This window comes from Poecile atricapillus, chromosome 3, assembly GCF_030490865.1.
Source record: "Poecile atricapillus isolate bPoeAtr1 chromosome 3, bPoeAtr1.hap1, whole genome shotgun sequence".
Taxonomy (NCBI): Eukaryota; Metazoa; Chordata; class Aves; order Passeriformes; family Paridae; genus Poecile; species Poecile atricapillus.
This window is the reverse complement of record NC_081251.1, coordinates 15,837,676-15,856,857: the sequence shown is the minus strand read 5'-3', so window position 1 is coordinate 15,856,857 and position 19,182 is coordinate 15,837,676. Positions and strand designations below refer to the sequence as shown.

General features: G+C 34.7%; 1 protein-coding gene across 3 annotated transcripts in view; it reads left to right on the top strand.

The window, feature by feature from the left end:
- ASAP2 (ArfGAP with SH3 domain, ankyrin repeat and PH domain 2) overlaps positions 1-19,182 on the top strand; it is an 85,459-nt gene that overhangs the window by 55,184 nt on the left and 11,093 nt on the right. For 2 of the 3 annotated variants that reach the window (XM_058836387.1, XM_058836386.1), the window contains exons 12-24: positions 3,044-3,131; positions 4,918-4,966; positions 5,075-5,241; positions 6,603-6,736; positions 7,531-7,625; positions 9,358-9,547; positions 9,967-10,052; positions 10,251-10,366; positions 10,812-10,879; positions 11,503-11,616; positions 15,198-15,453; positions 17,877-18,038; positions 18,898-19,066. In XM_058836387.1, the coding sequence (XP_058692370.1) occupies positions 3,044-3,131; positions 4,918-4,966; positions 5,075-5,241; positions 6,603-6,736; positions 7,531-7,625; positions 9,358-9,547; positions 9,967-10,052; positions 10,251-10,366; positions 10,812-10,879; positions 11,503-11,616; positions 15,198-15,453; positions 17,877-18,038; positions 18,898-19,066 (1,694 nt within the window). The remainder of the gene's footprint in view (positions 1-3,043; positions 3,132-4,917; positions 4,967-5,074; positions 5,242-6,602; positions 6,737-7,530; positions 7,626-9,357; positions 9,548-9,966; positions 10,053-10,250; positions 10,367-10,811; positions 10,880-11,502; positions 11,617-15,197; positions 15,454-17,876; positions 18,039-18,897; positions 19,067-19,182) is intronic. The other variant, XM_058836388.1, reaches the window with a different exon arrangement.

Genomic DNA, 19,182 nt, shown 5'->3' with positions numbered 1-19,182 from the left:
ATTGAAACATGTAATTAGGAATTCCCAAGTCCTTTCCAGATCAAGAAGTCACAAGGCAAAAAGATTTCAGAAATATTGGACTCCTCAAAGCTGGATTTGTGTTTAAAGAAGGTTCACTGGTTGGTTGAAAAGAAAAGAATATAAGAGAGACTCTTTATCAAATCTTTTTTTTGTTATTCTTTCTTTACTGCTGAAAACTTCACCATGATGATTAAAAGGACAATCTGAAGGCAGAACAATCATATTTCATCTTTTTATTCTGAAGTTGATCACTAAAATCCAGAAAAAATGCATGATGAAATCAGCCAGCCAGTCTGTTAAGTGGACATATTTGCTCACGCCTTTTGTAAAATCAGCTCTATAGCTCATAGAGCTACAATAGTATTGTCTCAGATACCTAACTTTTTGATTCCTACTCTTCTGTTTGTTGCTAGAACAGTTTATAAGTCAGTTTTGCTGGATAGAGGTTTGCCATTTCTGCAGGAAGGAACACCAGTTGATGCTCAGGTCTGTGTATGGCATGAAGGTGGCAGCAGTTTTCAGGGTGTTGGCATGTTAACGTGGGTGTCCAAAAACTCAGCAGTAATCTGAAATCTAATTATCTAATCAGAGACTCAATCAGGAAAGTGGATCTCAGAGGTTTCAAACAAGTAGTGTAATAGTTACAGTTATTAGTCTTTTCCATGTCTAGTTTATCTTAATCCTGCCAAGTGTCTGAATCAGTGTGGCTAAGGAGCCTTATCTCCCTTCCCTCACACAGCCTTACTTCCCTTTGTCTTTAAGCTTCAACTTCTCTCCAGGCAGCACCTGCCATGTGATGGAAGTGTGCTGTCCGCAAGCAACAGTCACGGGCCAGGGAGGCTGCTGGAGATAAACTGTGTTTCGGCTGCAGGATGGAAACATGAATGAGGTGCTATCAGACACATGCACAGGGTTTTTAATATTCTTGTTAATGCTGACATCAGGTTAGGAGTTCTTCAGATAAAAGCTCAAGAATATGTATGGATTCCAAGATCAGCATATTGGCCCAGGATATGTTATTGTCGCAGCCATTTCTTTGGGTTCTCAGATTGTGATACTGAGTTCTTCTGCATTCTCCTGTCCAGAGGGACAAGTCCTGTGTGCATAGGTCCTTCAGACCTCTCTGAAGAATTTTACTGCATTCATTTACAGCTTTATGCTTCATAAATTAAAAAAAAACTAATTAGATCCCAAATGCACTTCAGATCCAAAGTCCTGGGGCAAGGGGATCTTCTTTTAAACACGAATTGCATTTTTACATTCTGATAGAGCCTGTGAGAAAGATATATATGAGTTGCCCAGTGTCTATATAATTAATAATTTATAAATATGTTTTTATATTTATATATAATTTATAACTAAATAATTAAAACTGTATGCACTTTTACTACTAAAAGGAAGCCTGGAATTTGAAAAGCTATTTATTAGGCAGAGAATACAATGCAATTGTCAATAAATTGTCATCTTGCTGCCTCCAAAGCCTCTCTTGGGTATAATTTGTTTTACATTGCCCAGCAAGTGACCTGCAGGTTTATTGTTTCAAAGCTTGCATGGCTTTGTTTTGTCTGCTGCTTATGCTGGGCAAAGCATGAGCCTGCTATTTCTCAAGGACACCATGATTTGTTTTTTGTTTTTTGTTGTTTTTTTTTTAATTTTTTAAAATTTTTTTTTCCTAACAGGAAAAAAATACATAATTGTTTCCTTGCTTATGTTTGCACATAGTTTTGATTTTTTTAAACTGGTCCTCAGATATGATGGAACTGTTCTTTTTGGCCAGCTACATTGTTTTATCAGATTGTTTCAAGGGAATCTGCAATATTTTGACTTCTCCCTTGTGGTTTTTTTTTTTAATTAAATGTTTTCATCAGTAAATTTAGATGAGATTGTGAGAATGTCTACATTTCTTATGATTCATTGCAATTTAATGACATTATGTGATAGTATAGCTTCATTTGGTAATAGTTTAAATCTTACTTTAGCAACTTAATCTATTAATACTGTTAGAATGCAACAATAAGTGTGGTAATGTGTTTGGGAATATTACTATCCTTATAATAGTCCTTCCCTAATGGTTTAAATTACTGTTTTTTAGATAGTATTGTCTAGAGCAAAGGCTGACTAGTTAAATCTACATTCTGATTTAATTATTCTAAAAGAAGAATGAAACTAGTCATCAATTGTAGGAAATTAAAACCATTCTTCAAATCAAGGTTGCAAACGAGTCTAAGTCTTACCCCAGGTGTGTAGCTCAGGAAGGTTAGGGGAAAGAAGAGTGCAGAGGTGCTGTTAGAAAAGTCTTTGTAGCCTTTGAGTCTTTCAAAATGCAAGTTCCTTGTGAATCTTGCTCTTAGTAGAACTCTGTCACTTTTTATTTAAAAAGAAACTGAATAGCTGAGAGGAACTTGACTAAAAAATATTTATTGCTATCAAATATACATTATTTCACTAGTTTTTTAAGTAATCACCTACAATATTTTTATTTTATAAATGTTTATTTTTATATATGTTTGCTGCAAGACTTCTCTGTGAAAACTTCTTATTTTCCTTCACTTGGTTCCCTTTACTGATTTAAAAATTCAGCATCTGTTCTTAACTGGTTATCTGGGGACCCCTTAAACACATTAGCAGGAGTCAAAATAATTAATTATTGAAAATTCAACAAGTAGTTTTTTAAAACTAAATCTCTGAATGTTAGGGGATTAAACATAAGGATGACCCTGTCTCTTTTTTGGACCCAGTTCCTTCAGGTAAGTGTTTCTGGTTAATGGTAATTGAAGAGATTCTACCCTTCTTCCTTTCAGAATTCTAGTGTGAATCCAGTTACCAGTAAACAAAATAGTCAAATAAAAGTAGCTTATGAACTGTGATGCAGAAGAAAAATCAATGAACACCTGGGGATCTTAAAAGTTTATCAGCCATTTGTCAAGTCTTTTTGGCCAGTGGGATGTTATCCTGTGCTTTCAGTCTGCAGGCTTCAGTCAATAGGGATGTACTAAAATATGTATGTTTTATCTTCAAATAGGCTAACCGACCTCCAGCAAAGCTCAATCTGTTAACCTGCCAAGTGAAAACAAATCCAGAGGAGAAAAAGTGTTTTGACCTCATATCACGTAGGTTTGTTGTTCAGGTCTTTTTACTTGCAGCTGATAGCAGAATTTTGCATTACTTCTATAGATGTGTCAGTAATCCACTAGAGCATTTTTGTCATTGCAGAATGCTTCCCTTTACAAAATCCCTTCCTATGACAATTTGACCTTTCAGTTATTTTAGCATAATGCAACTCACTGTGACTGTTTTCTTTGAAAACCACTTATTTTTAAAAGCTCTCTTCACTTCTTTATTCTGTTTGATTTTCTGCTGTCTTACAATAAACTATTTTTTTTTGCTATGACATTACTTCTCATACTGAAAATGTCCTAGCTGATCATCTTGAAAAGTTACAACTTTTGCGCAAGATCAAATGATACTTGTAAAACTTTTTAAAATTTAAGTCTAGTGGTTGCTATGCAACTGTGAAGAAAATATTAAAAACATTTTCTGGTTTTATTATCTCATAAGAGATAGAAAGGTGAGATAAAGAATCTCCATGTTAAACCCACCAAAACTGAGTAATTTTTGGATCAGAATGGGATGAGATGAAATTGTTTAGTAGAGTGTTTCCTTTGTTTTCTCACTAGGATATTTTACTGAAATATGTATCTCAGATTAGCTGGGGAGAAGACTATAAATACATTCCTCATTTGTTCCTTTATTGAAGCATAAAGTTCTTCTGCATTTGTAAATGTAAGCTGTGCTTTTGTGTGAATAGACTCAAATGCCTGTGTGCAGCACAGCACATTTCTGCTCAAGCAACTGGGCTTCCCCGTTTAATTTTGCACTTTTTTTGGTGACCATGTCATGTTTTGCCCAGTATCAGCTCATTGCAATGTTACCACACACTTGAAAAGGCATAACTGGCCTCTTAGCCTTTTCCAGAAAACTTTTTCACTTCATTTTACTGTTGAGTTAAAAATATTCCTTGTTCTTTACAAAATACAAATTGCTGTATCATGGCAAGATAAAATCTCTTAATGTAGCACTTTCCTTTCTGTTCTTTCATATATCTTCACTGTCTTAATATTTTCCATGCTTGAAGCTATCTTTTAATACCTTTTAGCCTGAATATTTTTCAAACTTTAGAAATTTTCATCTTAGAATATTTTTGCCAGTAGGTTCACTTCTGTTATTCTCATCAACTATTCTCACTCCAGCTCAGTCATTAAACAGTATCATATTTTATTCTCCATAGACTTAAAATGTGTTATGCCTTTTTCTTTAGTAGTACACTATGATAAAAATGTTTAGAATTAGAAAAGTAGTAAAGTAAAAAAATGAAAATTGTGAACTGAAAAATTGAAACAGCTTGGGGCTCATGCTCATTGTAGTTTGGACTTTGTGTCTGGCAGATTTTTTTTTAAGTTTTTGATTACTGGGTTTTAAGAGCTCATTTGAACTCTTTAAGTCTTTCTTACATACACAGATAACCTCAAACATGGACTATATTTTACTCCCCTCCCTCCCAGCAGAACTTTATATTTGTGGTTACTGAGGTTATATCCATAACAAGGAACATTTCCTTTGCCCTGCTGCTGCTCGTGTGATAAAAGCACAGCACTGAAGAAAGCAGCTTCTGTTTAAAATGCAACAAACCACCCTGTGTAAACATGGATGTAATCATAGATGAACTGTAGGTAGCAAGGTCAAACTTCTTAAATAGACTTTTAGTCTGTCAACACACTCCAGTGATGAGAACAGAGACCTCAGGAATCAATTAATTTTAGATTTCATTGAGAGATTTCAGCAAGTTGGGTTTTTCAATAACTTTTTTAATCAGTGTGTGAATTATTTATTGTGCAGATGACAGAACATACCACTTTCAAGCAGAGGATGAACAGGAATGTCAAATGTGAGTTACTTCGCTAATTTTATTTTTGACACTGGTGATCTACTGAGACTTACTTTGAACTTCAGAAGTGCCATAAGACTTAACAGCAAAATTTTACTGCCATTTTAGATGGACATCTGTGCTACAAAACAGCAAAGAGGAAGCTTTAAATAATGCATTCAAAGGAGATGATAACACAGGAGAAAATAATATTGTCCAAGAACTGACAAAAGAAATTATAACAGAAGTCCAGAGGATGACTGGAAATGATGTTTGTTGTGACTGTGGAGCACAAGGTGACTCAATTAAGCATATTTCTAATTGGTAAAAATTCTTTGTCTCATGAGAATATTTAAGGTAATGTTTTATGCTTTCATTTTTACTTATTATTTCACAAAAATTATACACACAGTAGAATATGCTAAAAATTTAATGGAACTACTTTGGTAAGATTGATTTACTATATGCTTATTATCAGAGGGGAGAAAAGTGACTAAGAAGCTTATTTTTCTCCTATTATCTATTTTGGTAATTGTAGCTTTTGCTTACATAAATCAAATGAACTTACATAAAATGTGTGTTAATAATGTAAGATTTAGGTAAAACTGGGCAGCCATAAGTTACTTGAAACATTTTCTTAAAACACCTTCTTTCTTTTTTTTTTATTTTTTTGGTGTTTGACTGAGACAGGGAATATGTATAAGGCTGTATTCATTTTAAGAAGAACGCTCCTGCTGGCTATGGTTTGCAGTGTTGGTTTGGTGATCAATGAATTTCTACTTTAACGCTCTTCAAATTATTTTTAAAATCCTGCTGTTTCCTGTGTTCTTTTATGTTGCAGGGGCACTGCAGGATTTAGGTGTTTTTGATGTAAAACTCTAGCTGCAAACATCAGCTCTGATGCTACATGCACTTTACAAATCAAGTTACTGCCAGCAATAGGTATTGTATAAGGCAATGGGAAGAGTCAAGCCTGCTGTCTTAAAAAAAGGGAGTGTAAATGGCAACTAACAAACCTTTATCAAACAAATTATTGCTAAGCTGTCTAAATCTTCCAAAATTAATTATTTAGCTGGAAGCTGAGGGACTGATGTAGTAAATGCAAAATACCAGGAGAAAAGACAGTAGACGGCTATGAAAAGAGAAGGATGAGCCTTAGTATCTTTGAAGTAGTTGAGTGAGAATCTTGTAGTGTGTGGTGTGTGCACTTGTGAATCACTTCTGCTTCGTTTAGTCTAAAGTCTCTATTTGAAGTACAAAAGAACTCCAACCCTGTAGATGTTGTTATTTCAGTTTAAACTGCACCTGTATGCCCAGGTGAGAGTGTGACACCATTATACTGCCGGTGGGAAAATGCAGTTTCTGAAAGTTGTTTGAACAATGACAAACTGGAGTGATTAAGGGGCTCCCTTGTATAGCAATGTCTTTCACAAAAATAAAATAAAATTCACTTCCTCACTTCTTTCAGCATTAATAAAGATACCGTTGTTGTTTTTTTTTTCCAGGTAAATGGAAAGACATAAATTAAAAAAAAAAAAGAAAATATAAATAATGTACAAGACTCTTGTTTTACAGAATTTCATTTCTGTCTTCTACATTTTCTAGATTAAGTAATTGCCTGAATAAGTTTTAATTCTGTGGGTGCCTTCTGTTTCAGATCCTACCTGGCTTTCAACAAATTTGGGAATTTTAACTTGCATTGAATGCTCAGGAATCCATAGAGAACTTGGTGTTCACTATTCCAGAATGCAGTCACTTACATTAGATGTGCTGGGAACATCTGAACTTTTGGTAATCAAATTGCTTTTATTAACTTAAAAATAGTACTGTAAAATACTTCTAAGATAAGTATATTTTTTGTCACTTTAGCAAGATGTTCCCATGCTGAAGTTGTCTCTGAACAAAGACAATTTAAGAAAGCTTAATTTTTGAAGATGTCCTGGCTTTATGATGCTCGTATCTGCAATCATCTGTTCTGTTTATGCTGGAAACATAAGGTTTATTGGAACCTCCTGGAACATAGTGTTCTCCTGTAAATTTTTTCTTATCTTAGAACTCAAGTTAGTAGAGGCTTCATATTTTTAGTGTTTTCAAATCTTTATGTCCTGAGTTGCTTTTTTAAAAAACACAGTTGTTTGACATATAAATGTGTCTCGGATTAAAAATTGGAGGACTTCACAAATACTTAACCCATTAATTATTTAGCATTATTTTAGAAGACAGCTTTAATCCCCAAAGGAAAAAATTTATTCAGTTTTGCTACACAATGAAGTTACCACTTATCAGCTGCTCCATGACAGATCCAATGTGTGTTCTTATCCAGCACAAAGTGTTTGCATTTATTGTATGAACTGGTTTCTTGATGGATTATTTTGGAGTTATTTGTTCATGTACTAAATCCCAGTTGAAAATTCACATCCAAAAAAAGTCCCTAATCTGTTTGTTATTGCTGACATAGCAGCAGACCAAGGAATCGGAAATGAGAGGTCTCAACTCTCATGTTCCCTTTTTCTCCCCTTGTTATGTGTGTGGCTAATAACTGAACATGTTTATTAATTGAGCTGTGGGATTTTGGTTTTTAACAGCTTGCAAAGAATATTGGGAATGCTGGATTTAATGAGATTATGGAATTCTGTCTTCCAGTTGATGAAATGGTCAAACCTAATCCAAGCAGTGATATGTAAGTAATGAGCTGATACTTCTGAGAAAGGCAGGCATTTAATTTAATATTGCTAAGGGGCTGTGTCTTTATGGTTTGCACTTACAGGCCATGGAAGATGTGTAATATGTTATTTATGGTCTTATAGCTGAGGAGTAAACCTTTCTTCTGATGCTTTGCATGTCTGTTTTATTGAGTTTTATCTGTCTGGTACCTTCCCTTATAGTAAGGAATATCTTACCAACTCTTTGAATCATGGATTGTGGGACAGAAACAAATAAACTGTGACTGGCTGGGAACCTTAAAGACATGCAAGGATAGGGATTAAAACCAAAGCAATTAATTTTGTGCTATTTGAACACAAAACAGAAATTGTAATAAAGTGCACATTTACTTGAAAGATAAAGAACAGCATTTAGAAACTATACCTCGGACAGAAGTCCATGTGGAATGAAGACAGAACATTTAACTGAATTCCTCGAAAGCACTGAGCAGTGATGGCAGAGATACAGCAAGGACAGCTGCCTACTTGGCTGGATACTACTCACCATAAAAGAGCTAGTAAACAGTATAGAAACAAACACAGAAGAATTGGCTCTGGATGAATCTGATTTTACATTAGGTAGATTTTTAGCATTCTGACAAAACCAGTCTTAAACAAGGCAGTTTAGATAATTTTTGACTACTACTAATTTTGACTAATAAGACTATTAATATTAATAATTTAAATTACTAATAATTTTACCATATGTTGATTAATATGCTAAGAGCAGTTCTAAAAAATTTTATTTAAAAGGACCATTTAGTTTGATACTTCTGCTTATCAAATTTGGGGCTATTTTATTGAAATGAGAACCTGAATACTATCAATTGCTTTATGAACAAGAGTTATCCATTCATCCAATATATTATTATTTATTAGGATTTTTTACTTCTTGCCTATTACATAGTATCTTGATGATGATGACTTTGTTAAATGTCTTCTGTGCAATGCTGTGTACATCCCAAGAGCTGGTAAGGAGTTATGCCTTTGGGAGGCAAGCAAGCTCCTGTCTTGCAGTGATGGGAAGAGGAGTGGATGTGTTACTGAGCATCAGCAGCAGAAGTGGTAACTTGTGCTGAGTCAGGTGGACTAAGTTTTCATCTCAGTTTAGACATGTCACTAAAAGCTCCAACACATTCTTCCTGTTACAGTTGTGGTGAAGAGTTTAAAGAGCATGCTCACTGCTGTGAATTCAAATTCAAGGCCTGGATAGTCTGTGCAGAGATATAAGATAGATTTTTTTTTTTTTTGTTGTCTGTTTTTGGTTTGTTGTTGTGGCGGTTTTTAAGGGTTTTTTGTTTTGGGTTTGGTTTTTTTTTGTCATTTTTTTTGTTTTTTTTTTGTGTATCCCATGCCTTCCATCCTTTTCCAGCACGTGTAGGAGTACCATTGGGTAAACATAAACCTGCAAGGCAACATAAACCCACATTATGAAGCTTTTATGTATCTTCTGTACATAGAGCTGGGTAGCCTTGATCTCAATATCCTCACAGAATTTGGATGAAGAAATTCGTGGTCTGTCTTTATATTGGATATTTGATTCATTTTCTGTAACTACATTTCATACTTGAAATATGAGACTGCATGGTTACATGCATAATTAAAAAGAAAAATTATCATAATGATTTCAAATGACTTGCATATATTTATGGAAATGCTAATGTGTATCTTCAGCTGAAAGTTATAGAAGCAAATCATATTCAATTTCAGGAATGCAAGAAAAGATTACATTACTGCCAAGTATATTGAGAGAAAATATGCAAGGAAGAAGCATGCAGACAATGCAGCTAAATTGCATGCTCTTTGTGAAGCAGTGAAATCAAGAGACATTCTTGGATTAGTTCAAGTTTATGCTGACGGTGTGGATCTCACAGAAAAAATTCCACTGGCCAATGGACATGTAAGTGTTGTAAATTTTATTAGATTGTTGTAAGTGCAATATGCACTCATTAATTAAAAGTTATTTGAAATAGTATCTGAAACACAGTTCTGAATGCATGTCCATTTAATGATGTAATTTGACAACAAAAAAAGAAGATACTAAATATTTTAATCTAGAATTGTTTCCAAGTACTATCTTATTTTAAATTTATTGAAACATTAAACATTATATCATTCAATAATCTGGAAGTTTTCAACCCATTTTTTTTAATTTATTTACTTTAAAGGAACAAAAGGATCAAAGTAAATGTTCACAAATGTTTTAATGGTAGTATGTTTGAATATTTTGAAAATACATGTCTTAATTGATTTGATTAATGTCTTACTAAAATTTCTTCTTCTTCAGAAGAAACAAATGTCTTGTCACTTTATTCTTAGGAGCAAGATGAAACAGCGCTGCACCTTGCTGTTAGATCAGTTGATCGAACATCCCTTCATATAGTTGATTTTTTAGTGCAGAACAGGTAAGTATGAAATCTAAATATTGACACTGCTTTTATGTAAAAAAATCTAAATACTAAATAAATACAAATACTAAAGTACTAAAACTGTATTTGCAAATGTAATTTTATTCTTTGAAAATCCTCTAAAGAGAGTGGCTTAATAATATAGGGCCGGAAACTTAAGTTTAATTACCTTTCTTTTCTCTTGTACTCCAAAAGTGGCAATCTAGATAAACAAACCTGTAAAGGTAGCACAGCCCTGCATTATTGCTGTCTAACAGACAACGTTGAGTGCCTCAAACTGCTGCTGAGAGGGAAGGCTTCTATTGAAATAGGTAAAAGGGTAATGTGTTCTTTGATTTCCTATTTGTCATTGCTTCAGATAAGAAACAGTAAAGTTGGAATAAGTACATTTTCTCCTCCATTGTTTATCAGAATTCTGTGAATATAATCTTCATTATTAGAATCAGTATTCACTGCTTATTTCAAGTTTAAAATTGACATATATTACATTTAGTGTTTAAACAGATTTAGATTTTTAATTGCTGTTTTGTTGTCAAGTTATATACTGCCATTTCATGGCTGTCATTCATATGTATATGGCACGTTGAATTGCTATTGCTTGTTGAGGGTTGATGTGAGTTGGACCTACCTATGAGAGAAAGAGATGAGTTCTCGAGTGTGTTGGTCTAGTACTTCAGTATGCAGGTTTGTCTTTAGTAATGGACGTGTTAATAGTGAGACCTCTCATCATACATTTCTTTTTTTGCTGTAATATAGCAAATGAAGCAGGAGAGACGCCACTTGATATAGCTAAACGATTAAAACATACTCACTGTGAAGAGCTGGTGAGTATCAAGTCATTCTGTGTGTGCATTTCATGTCTGATTATTTAACAGCTTACAGTTTACAGCTGAATATTCAGTGAATATATTCCAGATGCGATAGTGGTATACTAGAAATAGTTATGTCTTCAGAAATAGTTATATGCTTACATAAAGTTATATGCTTTTAAGAAAAAAACTTATATTTTACTTCAGATGCATCAGAAGTGCTAAAATTTTTGAGGCCGGGGTGATTCTATTGAGCTGTTAGTCACAGATGCACAAGTAAGATTCCCTTATAGGTTAATGGATGACACATAGTTGTGTGGGAGTGTTGAGCTGCTGGACAGTAGGAAGGCTCTGCAGTTAATTTCTTTGAATTTCAATTTCTAAATCAAAACAATGTAGTGCTTTTTGTCAGAAAATGGAGAATGGACCTATGATGGTTAATGAAATGAGTAGTTACTTTTGTTTTATTTGTGTTGTATTTGGTAACACAGCTTAATTTAAATTTACTTCAATGCAGTAACTTTTCATCTTGGGAAAGATTCTTCCTATATGTGGACTTTGTTTGCTTCTAATGATATTGTTTTAAAATAAGTACTGCACATAACATAAGTGTCAACAGCTGTCTTTTTTTCCCTTAGCTTACTCAGGCACTGTCTGGAAGATTTAATTCTCACGTTCATGTAGAATATGAATGGCGGTTACTTCATGAAGATCTGGATGAAAGTGATGATGATGTGGATGAAAAGCTGCAGGTTTGTATCAACATTATTTTTCTGTACACATGTAAGTGTGATGTTCATAATTATTTCAATGACTTCTCTTTTTTCTATAGGCATGAAGACACTGTGAAATGAATTTCTGTAGTAAAACGCAGTAGCTGAAATTTTTATTTCTGGAATTATAATTTGTCTTCTTTTTCTTCTTAAATACGACCCTGTGGTGCCAAATTATAATTAGCCATGTGTTATATCATCTTTTCAATCCAGTCAATAGTTGGTTTCAATACATCAGGAATTTTTAGTTCCTGCTGATTGTGAAGCAGATCTAACATGAACTAGGAAAACTACCTTTACAAAGGAAGGCATCTCAGACTATCTCCTCATGTTTGTGGAACATCTCCAGTCAATGACTCTATTTTTAGAACAGTTTATGCATTGTTTTGTCTTCAACTGAAACTGTGCATTAAATAAACTACATCCATCAACAGCAGGGTAGGGTCTTAATTTTGAATCTCACATATAAAATAATTTTTCATTTTCATGCTTTTCATACCTGAAATGGATAGTGGAGTTGTGGTAATTTTAGGTTCAGAATCATAGAATGGTTGTGGTTGGAAGTCTAACCTCCCTGCAGAATCACCTGAAGCAAGTTGCCCAAGACCATATCCAGATGGCTTGAACTATGGTCACATTACAAAACATTTCAATAGCACAGAAAATTAATTGCATTTTCAAAATTTAATTTCCTAGTTTAGGGCCCAATTTGAAAAAGTATTTTTGCACCTAAACACACAGGTAAAAAACTACTGTGTTTTGACACCTAAAAATGACATGAATTTCTAGGGGACAAATAATTTGAAATTATTTGTAGTCTCCAAAATACTGATGACATCCTGAAACTTTCATAATTTGAAGTATTTAATGTAAATATTGAACTGGCTTTTGTTCTTTGTGTATGTGTGGTGTTATAATTTATGATACCTTTTCTACTTTCCTTATAAAGTACAAGGAATACATAATAGGCTTTGTATTAGTCTTCAGATATTAGACAACATTTTTTGAAAGCATCTAAAAAAAAACCCTTTCTTCTCTGGATAATGAAATTTGACTTTTTCTTTCTACAGGCTTTAGCATTTTAATACTTCTCTTGCAAAATCCCCCATCTCAACTGGGGCATGAATTGCTAACATTAAATTAATGACATAAAACCAAGCCTTGTGTGTTGGGTTTTTCTTTGTTTTCAGAAGTATTAACACCTGACAGTCAGAGGTTTGTTTCCATTACTTTCATAGAATCTCTTTAAAATTGTTAGGTCATCAGACCATTAAATTAACTTAAATGTTTTGGAGACAAATTTTGGCATCAGTAATTCCTCTGTTGCAAAATACCATTTTTACAATACTGTGTGTGCATAGGACTCTTTTCCCCATGTCCTGTCTCTCTGGTCCAAGATAGATGTTACCTCTGGTGCTTGACTTGAATTACTTAGCAATAGAAGGTGTCCCCGGCCATTCCTTTCAAAGCACAGTTTCTACCTTCTGAGACTCTTCTTAAGATTTTTCCTTAAAATTTTGGTAACTTTGGACGAATCTGGAATCTTTGAGCTGCTAGATCCAGTTCTTCTGCATGAGCATACTCAATCCCCACATTTATGTATTCCTATATATTTTATCACCCTCCAGATAATAAAAATAGTAATGTTGATGGTTTTGATAAAACAGATTGAAACTTTTAGAGATCTCATTTTTTCCCAGCTGTTAGAGTTGTTGCTAATTTACAAATACAAATCCCTTTTTGGCATGATCTAAATTTGTTTTTTGATCTGTTCTTGTCCTTCACTTTCTTCATTGTTGCCAGTTGCCTTCTGCAGCTGAGTAGGTTTTTTTTTGACTAGTCCCTGACCTCCATCTCATATAGGAAGGTATCTGCTACTGAGCGGTGTGGCTAAAATAATGAAGCTCTTACTTCGCTGCCTGCTGTTAATAGATTTGTACTGCAGGGACTTTTGAAAGGAGATTAAAGACTATTAATCACAGAGTTTCAGTGTCTGTGACTCCATTGTTTGCTTGGGTGACTACTGTTGTTGCTTGGGATCATTTTGTTTTTAAATGGCAAGCTATTGTGGGTGTGTCTGACTGGTAAGACAATTGAATAGATTTTGTAATCTATGTCAGAAAAGATCATGTCTGAAATTTAAATTCTTTTAGTCCAGAATATTTCACATAAAAGAGAGTCTAACCTAAAATAAGTTTAAGATAATTTAACTGGTTTCTGCTGTTGTTGTACACCGTGGCTTCCTGGTCCTGCCTCAGCTTTTGCCTCTACTCTGGCACACATTTGTCCCTGTGTTGAATTGCTTCAGTTTGGTAAGCCAGTGAAAACCTGATTCATAAACACAAAGAAAAATTTTCTGATGGTTTAGAAAGTAGAAGAAGGTGTGGGCTGAAACAAGACCCAGAACTAGGACAGTGGAGAGGTCAGGGAACGGAGAGTGTCAGCCAGTGAGGAGTAATGCTGCTAAGCCAAAGCAAGGGTAGGGACTGTCATGTACATCATTCTGATAAATCTTGGAGCTGTGATGCTGTGCTATAATATATCTAAAGGCCCTACATGACCAATCCAGTAGAAAGCATTGAACATACTCAGAGGAAAATCAATTGCTTGTTAGTGATACTGTTGATGTAAATCTTTATTCTGCCTAAATGCTATTACTATAAATGGTTACTTTAATTTCATACAGACAATATGTCAGTACGGCATGTTTATCTAACACTGTTTCTGAAGGTATATTTATGCTCTCTGGGCTGTGGATTGTTGAAGCCCACTGCTGTATTAGCCACATGAATTTGTAACTCTAGCTACTTTAATTATCATTTGGTAACAATAATGTTCTTGCTGTTGAAACAGGAAGAATAATGCTAAGTGCAGGTGTTTGCTATAAATCTCAAAAACATCCAGTCAGATACAATTTGACAATGTGTGTGGGATGAGCAATGTTCCATCCCAGCTGCCAATTGAAGTAGTCTCCCAAATTTATCCATTGATACTAGTGAGCTAAAAAGAGTTAATGAGAAGTTTTGGCTACTTATTTGTTGTAGGCTGAGCTACGGGTAGAATACTTACATGAAATCTTGTCTGGCTGTTGAGGTCATGATCATCCATTTTGGAATTAGCTCTGCTGAACTTCAGATGGGACTTAGGACCTTCAGTTGTTTATTTAGTTTTGAAACTACTGCTGGGTAGTTCCTACTGATGCAGGAAAACTTTACTTGATCCAGTCTGAAAATCTATATTTGTTATCTACAGAAGTATAGTCTTGTGTATATAGGGATACAATATTATTCTGCAGCAATGTACCGCAGAAAAAATGAGAATATATTAATAGTTCTGAATTGCAATTCACCTTGAATTTTTTGTTGTTGTTTTTAGGGTGCATAGCTACTTTTTCTTGAAGAGGGCAAAAATTTATATTTCAGATTATGTATTAAAAGCAACAAAAATGCATTTTAGAAGCCATTTTTTCTTTCTGGAAACTAACAACTTTCTATCAGCTAATAAATAAAATGAGTACAACTCATGTGGTATCAATGACTACTTTTTTTATTGTGTTAAAGCAACCCAGTCCCAATCGGAGAGAGGACAGGCCTGTCAGCTTCTACCAGCTTGGATCAAACCAACTTCAGCCTAATGTAGCATCCTTGGCAAGAGATGCAGCGAACATTGCTAAGGACAAGCAAAGAGGATTTATGCCAAGCATATTACAGAATGAAACATATGGAGCAATACTCAGTGGCAGTCCACCTCCCATTCAGCCTGCAGTACCTGTTACAAGTAGTGCACCTCCTCTACCTCCAAGGAATATTGGCAAAGGTACTGGAAAATATCATCGTATATTAGAAGAATAGGATCATACCTTTTTTTAAAAATAATTTAATTTTTAGGTTTCCTCTTACAATTATTTTGCACAGGTAAGAATTGGAACCGTTATTCATGGACTCATTTTATGTCCTTTAAGTGAATCTACATAACATGTTCTGAATTTGATTTTTGGTCTACCTACAAGACAGTACACATGAGTGTTTGAGAAAACAATAGCCAGATAACCTCACCAGAGTTAGACCATTTATTAAAAGGATGGCTGCAGTCAATGTAGCTCATCATTTTTTTTTGTTATATTCAATCTTTTCATACTTCTATTTCTTGAAGGTGTCACTGTCAGAATTTGGTCTAAAGATAAAATATCAAAAGCATTTGTGTGCTGTGAAACTTTAAGACCTCAGAGAATGGAGAGTATATGCAGAACATGAGATTTTAATCTTGCAAATTCTTCTCTTAATAAATACATGCTTCAGGGTTGTTGAAATAAAAGTGTAAGTGTCATGATGGGGAAAACTGGATGATTTTAGAGACCTGATAGCTGACTGAAAATACAGCTGCCAATTACTGGTTGTCCCAGACCATTAGAACAGTGTAAAAGTACATGTCTCATCCTGATTCAGAGGGTTGTGTGCTTGCAAAATCCACCATTAAAGCCGGTGCCGTGAATTTCATTCTTATCTTCATATGTAATCTGTTTGCATCATAGTAAAGAAACTCTAACTACATAGAGAAATCTGTATAGGTCCTCTTTGTACGGGTCATATTTGGTGTGTTTCATTGTTGTAAAACCTTTATAAATCCACTATTTTTCATGGAGGCTAAATTTATGTATTCAATTCACGAAAAGTTACTATTAAACACATGATTTTGTATGGTGCTGTAATTCAGACTCCATAAGAGGAGATATGATCAGGAAATGTTCTAGGCACACTTGGGGGGCTTCTGCCTCTGGGAGCACTGTGCGGAGGTCAGAATGCAGGACTCCACACACCAGTGATTGTGCCTGAGGTGGCAAACTGATCTTCTGTGTAATATGAAAAGTCAGTTATGGAATGGCTGCATAAAAGGGGCAGAAAAACTGAGAACAGAAAAGCATGGTTTAGGGTTATTTGGAAAGGCTGGCATGGGACTGGGAGAAGTTTAGTCGCCTGTAAAACTTAACCAAGGAGGAATTACTTTAACATTTCACATGAACTCTAAGCTTAATATCTAGACGTTGTTTTACTTGATGGAAAGGAAAGTTTTCCCCACCAAACAGGAAAATTGACACAAGAAGCTTGCCTGGCTTTTTTAACTGTTAGATTCTAATCAATTTATTGTAATACAATTGAATAGTTAAAAAGACTCTTTTACCTTGTGATATTATTTTAACCATGGTCAATCATGCCCACAGTTTGCTCTTGATTAAATGGCACATTTCAAAAAGTGTCATTTTAATTTCATTCCCAACCCCAAACTTCTTGGCATCACTGTAATATAACTCATGCCATGAAGACATGCTGCCTGCCTTAGATTATTAGCTCATATTCTTTACTCTAGCAAAGTATCTGTCTATTAATTTATATACTTAGTTAAAAGCTACAATAGTATCATTGACCTTGTCAATTGCTTATGTTGTTAATGTTATGCTTATGGTATATTATTACTCCTCTATCCTCGTAGCTTTAGGCTGTTTTCCAAGTCTTCTGAGCCTTTTATGCTTTTCCCTGCAACCTAATATTTGTTCATACCTTACTCTGTTTCATCTTTTCTTAATATGATAGTCTTGTGCTAAGCAGGGAGAAATGGCATAATATGTGTAAAATACAGGCTTTCTAAAGAAAACCTGTAGAGTATTTTTATGAAATGAGGAGGCAGCTCTTCAGAATGAAGTCATTTAAGAGACTCTGATGAAGTACTTTGTGTCTGTTTCACAACTAGTTATCATAGCTTCTTGCTTGAGTAAAATCTAGGTTTACAGTTTTGTTTTGTTTCTAAGTCAAAACTGATGTTTCACCTTGAGTCAGCAATGTATGCTTATGCTCATGGAAGAGTGAAGTAATTTACTTGCAGTACCTGAGAAAATTACAGTTATCAGCCAGGGATTAAAGAAGGTAGCAAGACTTGCCTTCTGTCTTCTTACTGAGAAATCTGCTTTTTCAAGTATTGACATATTTTAAAGTAATGACTGGAGACAAATTTTGTTTAGGTAAAGTGTTAGAAGTTTTTTGGTGAAGTCTTGCTGTGTAATTTTTAACACCAGACTGATTTCTGCTCTGGCATTCCATCAGGATGCAGTGACTGTAGTTGTTGAATATAGTGTTGCTGAATACAGTGGTCTAGCCACATCATTTCCGAAAGCACGGGTGTGACTATTAACACTTTGTGCTTAGAGTAAGCAATAATAATAATGCAGTATTTTCCTCTCTTTTTAGTTCAGCCTTCAGTTCTTGCCAGTGGTATTCAGACAATTTCTTCATCTAATGCAATGTGGAAGACAAATTCTTTAGGAGTGGAAAGTATAAGCAGGCAGAGGTCTTCATCAGATCCACCAGCTATTCATCCCCCTGTGCCGCCATTGCGTGTAACATCTACAAGTATGTTTCCACTTTCCCCTGTTTTCCTTCTACTGTATCTAATCACAGTTGGCTTATTTTTCCATTTTCACAACTCATACTTCCTCTTTTGGTGACTGTAGCTTTGGCCTATCGTTCCCATCCAGTAACAAACTGTCTTCTCTGATGCTCCAGTGAGGACTGTATGGCGTAGTGCAGGGTCAGCAGGAAACATCATCTATTGCTAGAGCTAAAGGGCTCATCATTTTATATATGTATATATATATAGCTTTAGTGCTGCATTTCTCACTAGTTGTAAAGGTGAATGTTACATGTAAGCCTGTGTCTCCACATTGTGCTTAATTCTTGCTGACCACTGGAATGTGAAAGGATGTTTTAATTCATTGCGAGCTGCTGTTGTGGTGGTTTTAAGAATTCAATAGCAATTTTAATTGCTAAACCTAGTCTGCTGTTAGTTGTGAATCACAACAATATTTTTAGCAAAGATGTTCCTCTAAATAAAATTTGCCAGACATTAATTACTTGGTTGCTTTTTCATAAAACACAGACTAAAGGCCTTGACTGAGAAAATAATATTAGCACTTTAAAAGATGTATTCTGATCTACTCTTTTCAAGAATATGACTGACTTTGGTAAGAATTTTCTTTGCTTGCATTTTAATTCTTGAATGAATTTAAGTGATTGTGAGCTCTCCAATTTTAACTAGGCAAAACAAAAGGTAAACTGCTTTCCAAATAAGTCCTTCTTCCATTTCATATAGTAAAGCATTTTTCTTAGAAGAGGATCAGTCCTGTAACACGGGAACGTGTAATGAGAACCCAAGAAATGAAATGGCAAATAGAAATTTAATTCCGTGTTTCTGTCTAACTTTCCTATATAGACGTCCTTTCTCCAGCACCACCACCTCCAGTGGCAAAGACAGCCAGCATTATAGAAGCTTTGAACCAGCAATCAAAACAGCAGCCAGCTCCTCCACAAACCAAGCCAACCCCACCACCACTGCCTCCACAACCTCCTAGCAGAATATCTCAGAGAAAGCCTATTCCTGGGTAACTGATACCACTTAATCTTTAATATACTTCGTCATTTTTAGTAACTTAATATATCTATGACATGCAATCACCAATAAAGCATGCATGCTTTTGCCAATGATGTGTTCTAGAGT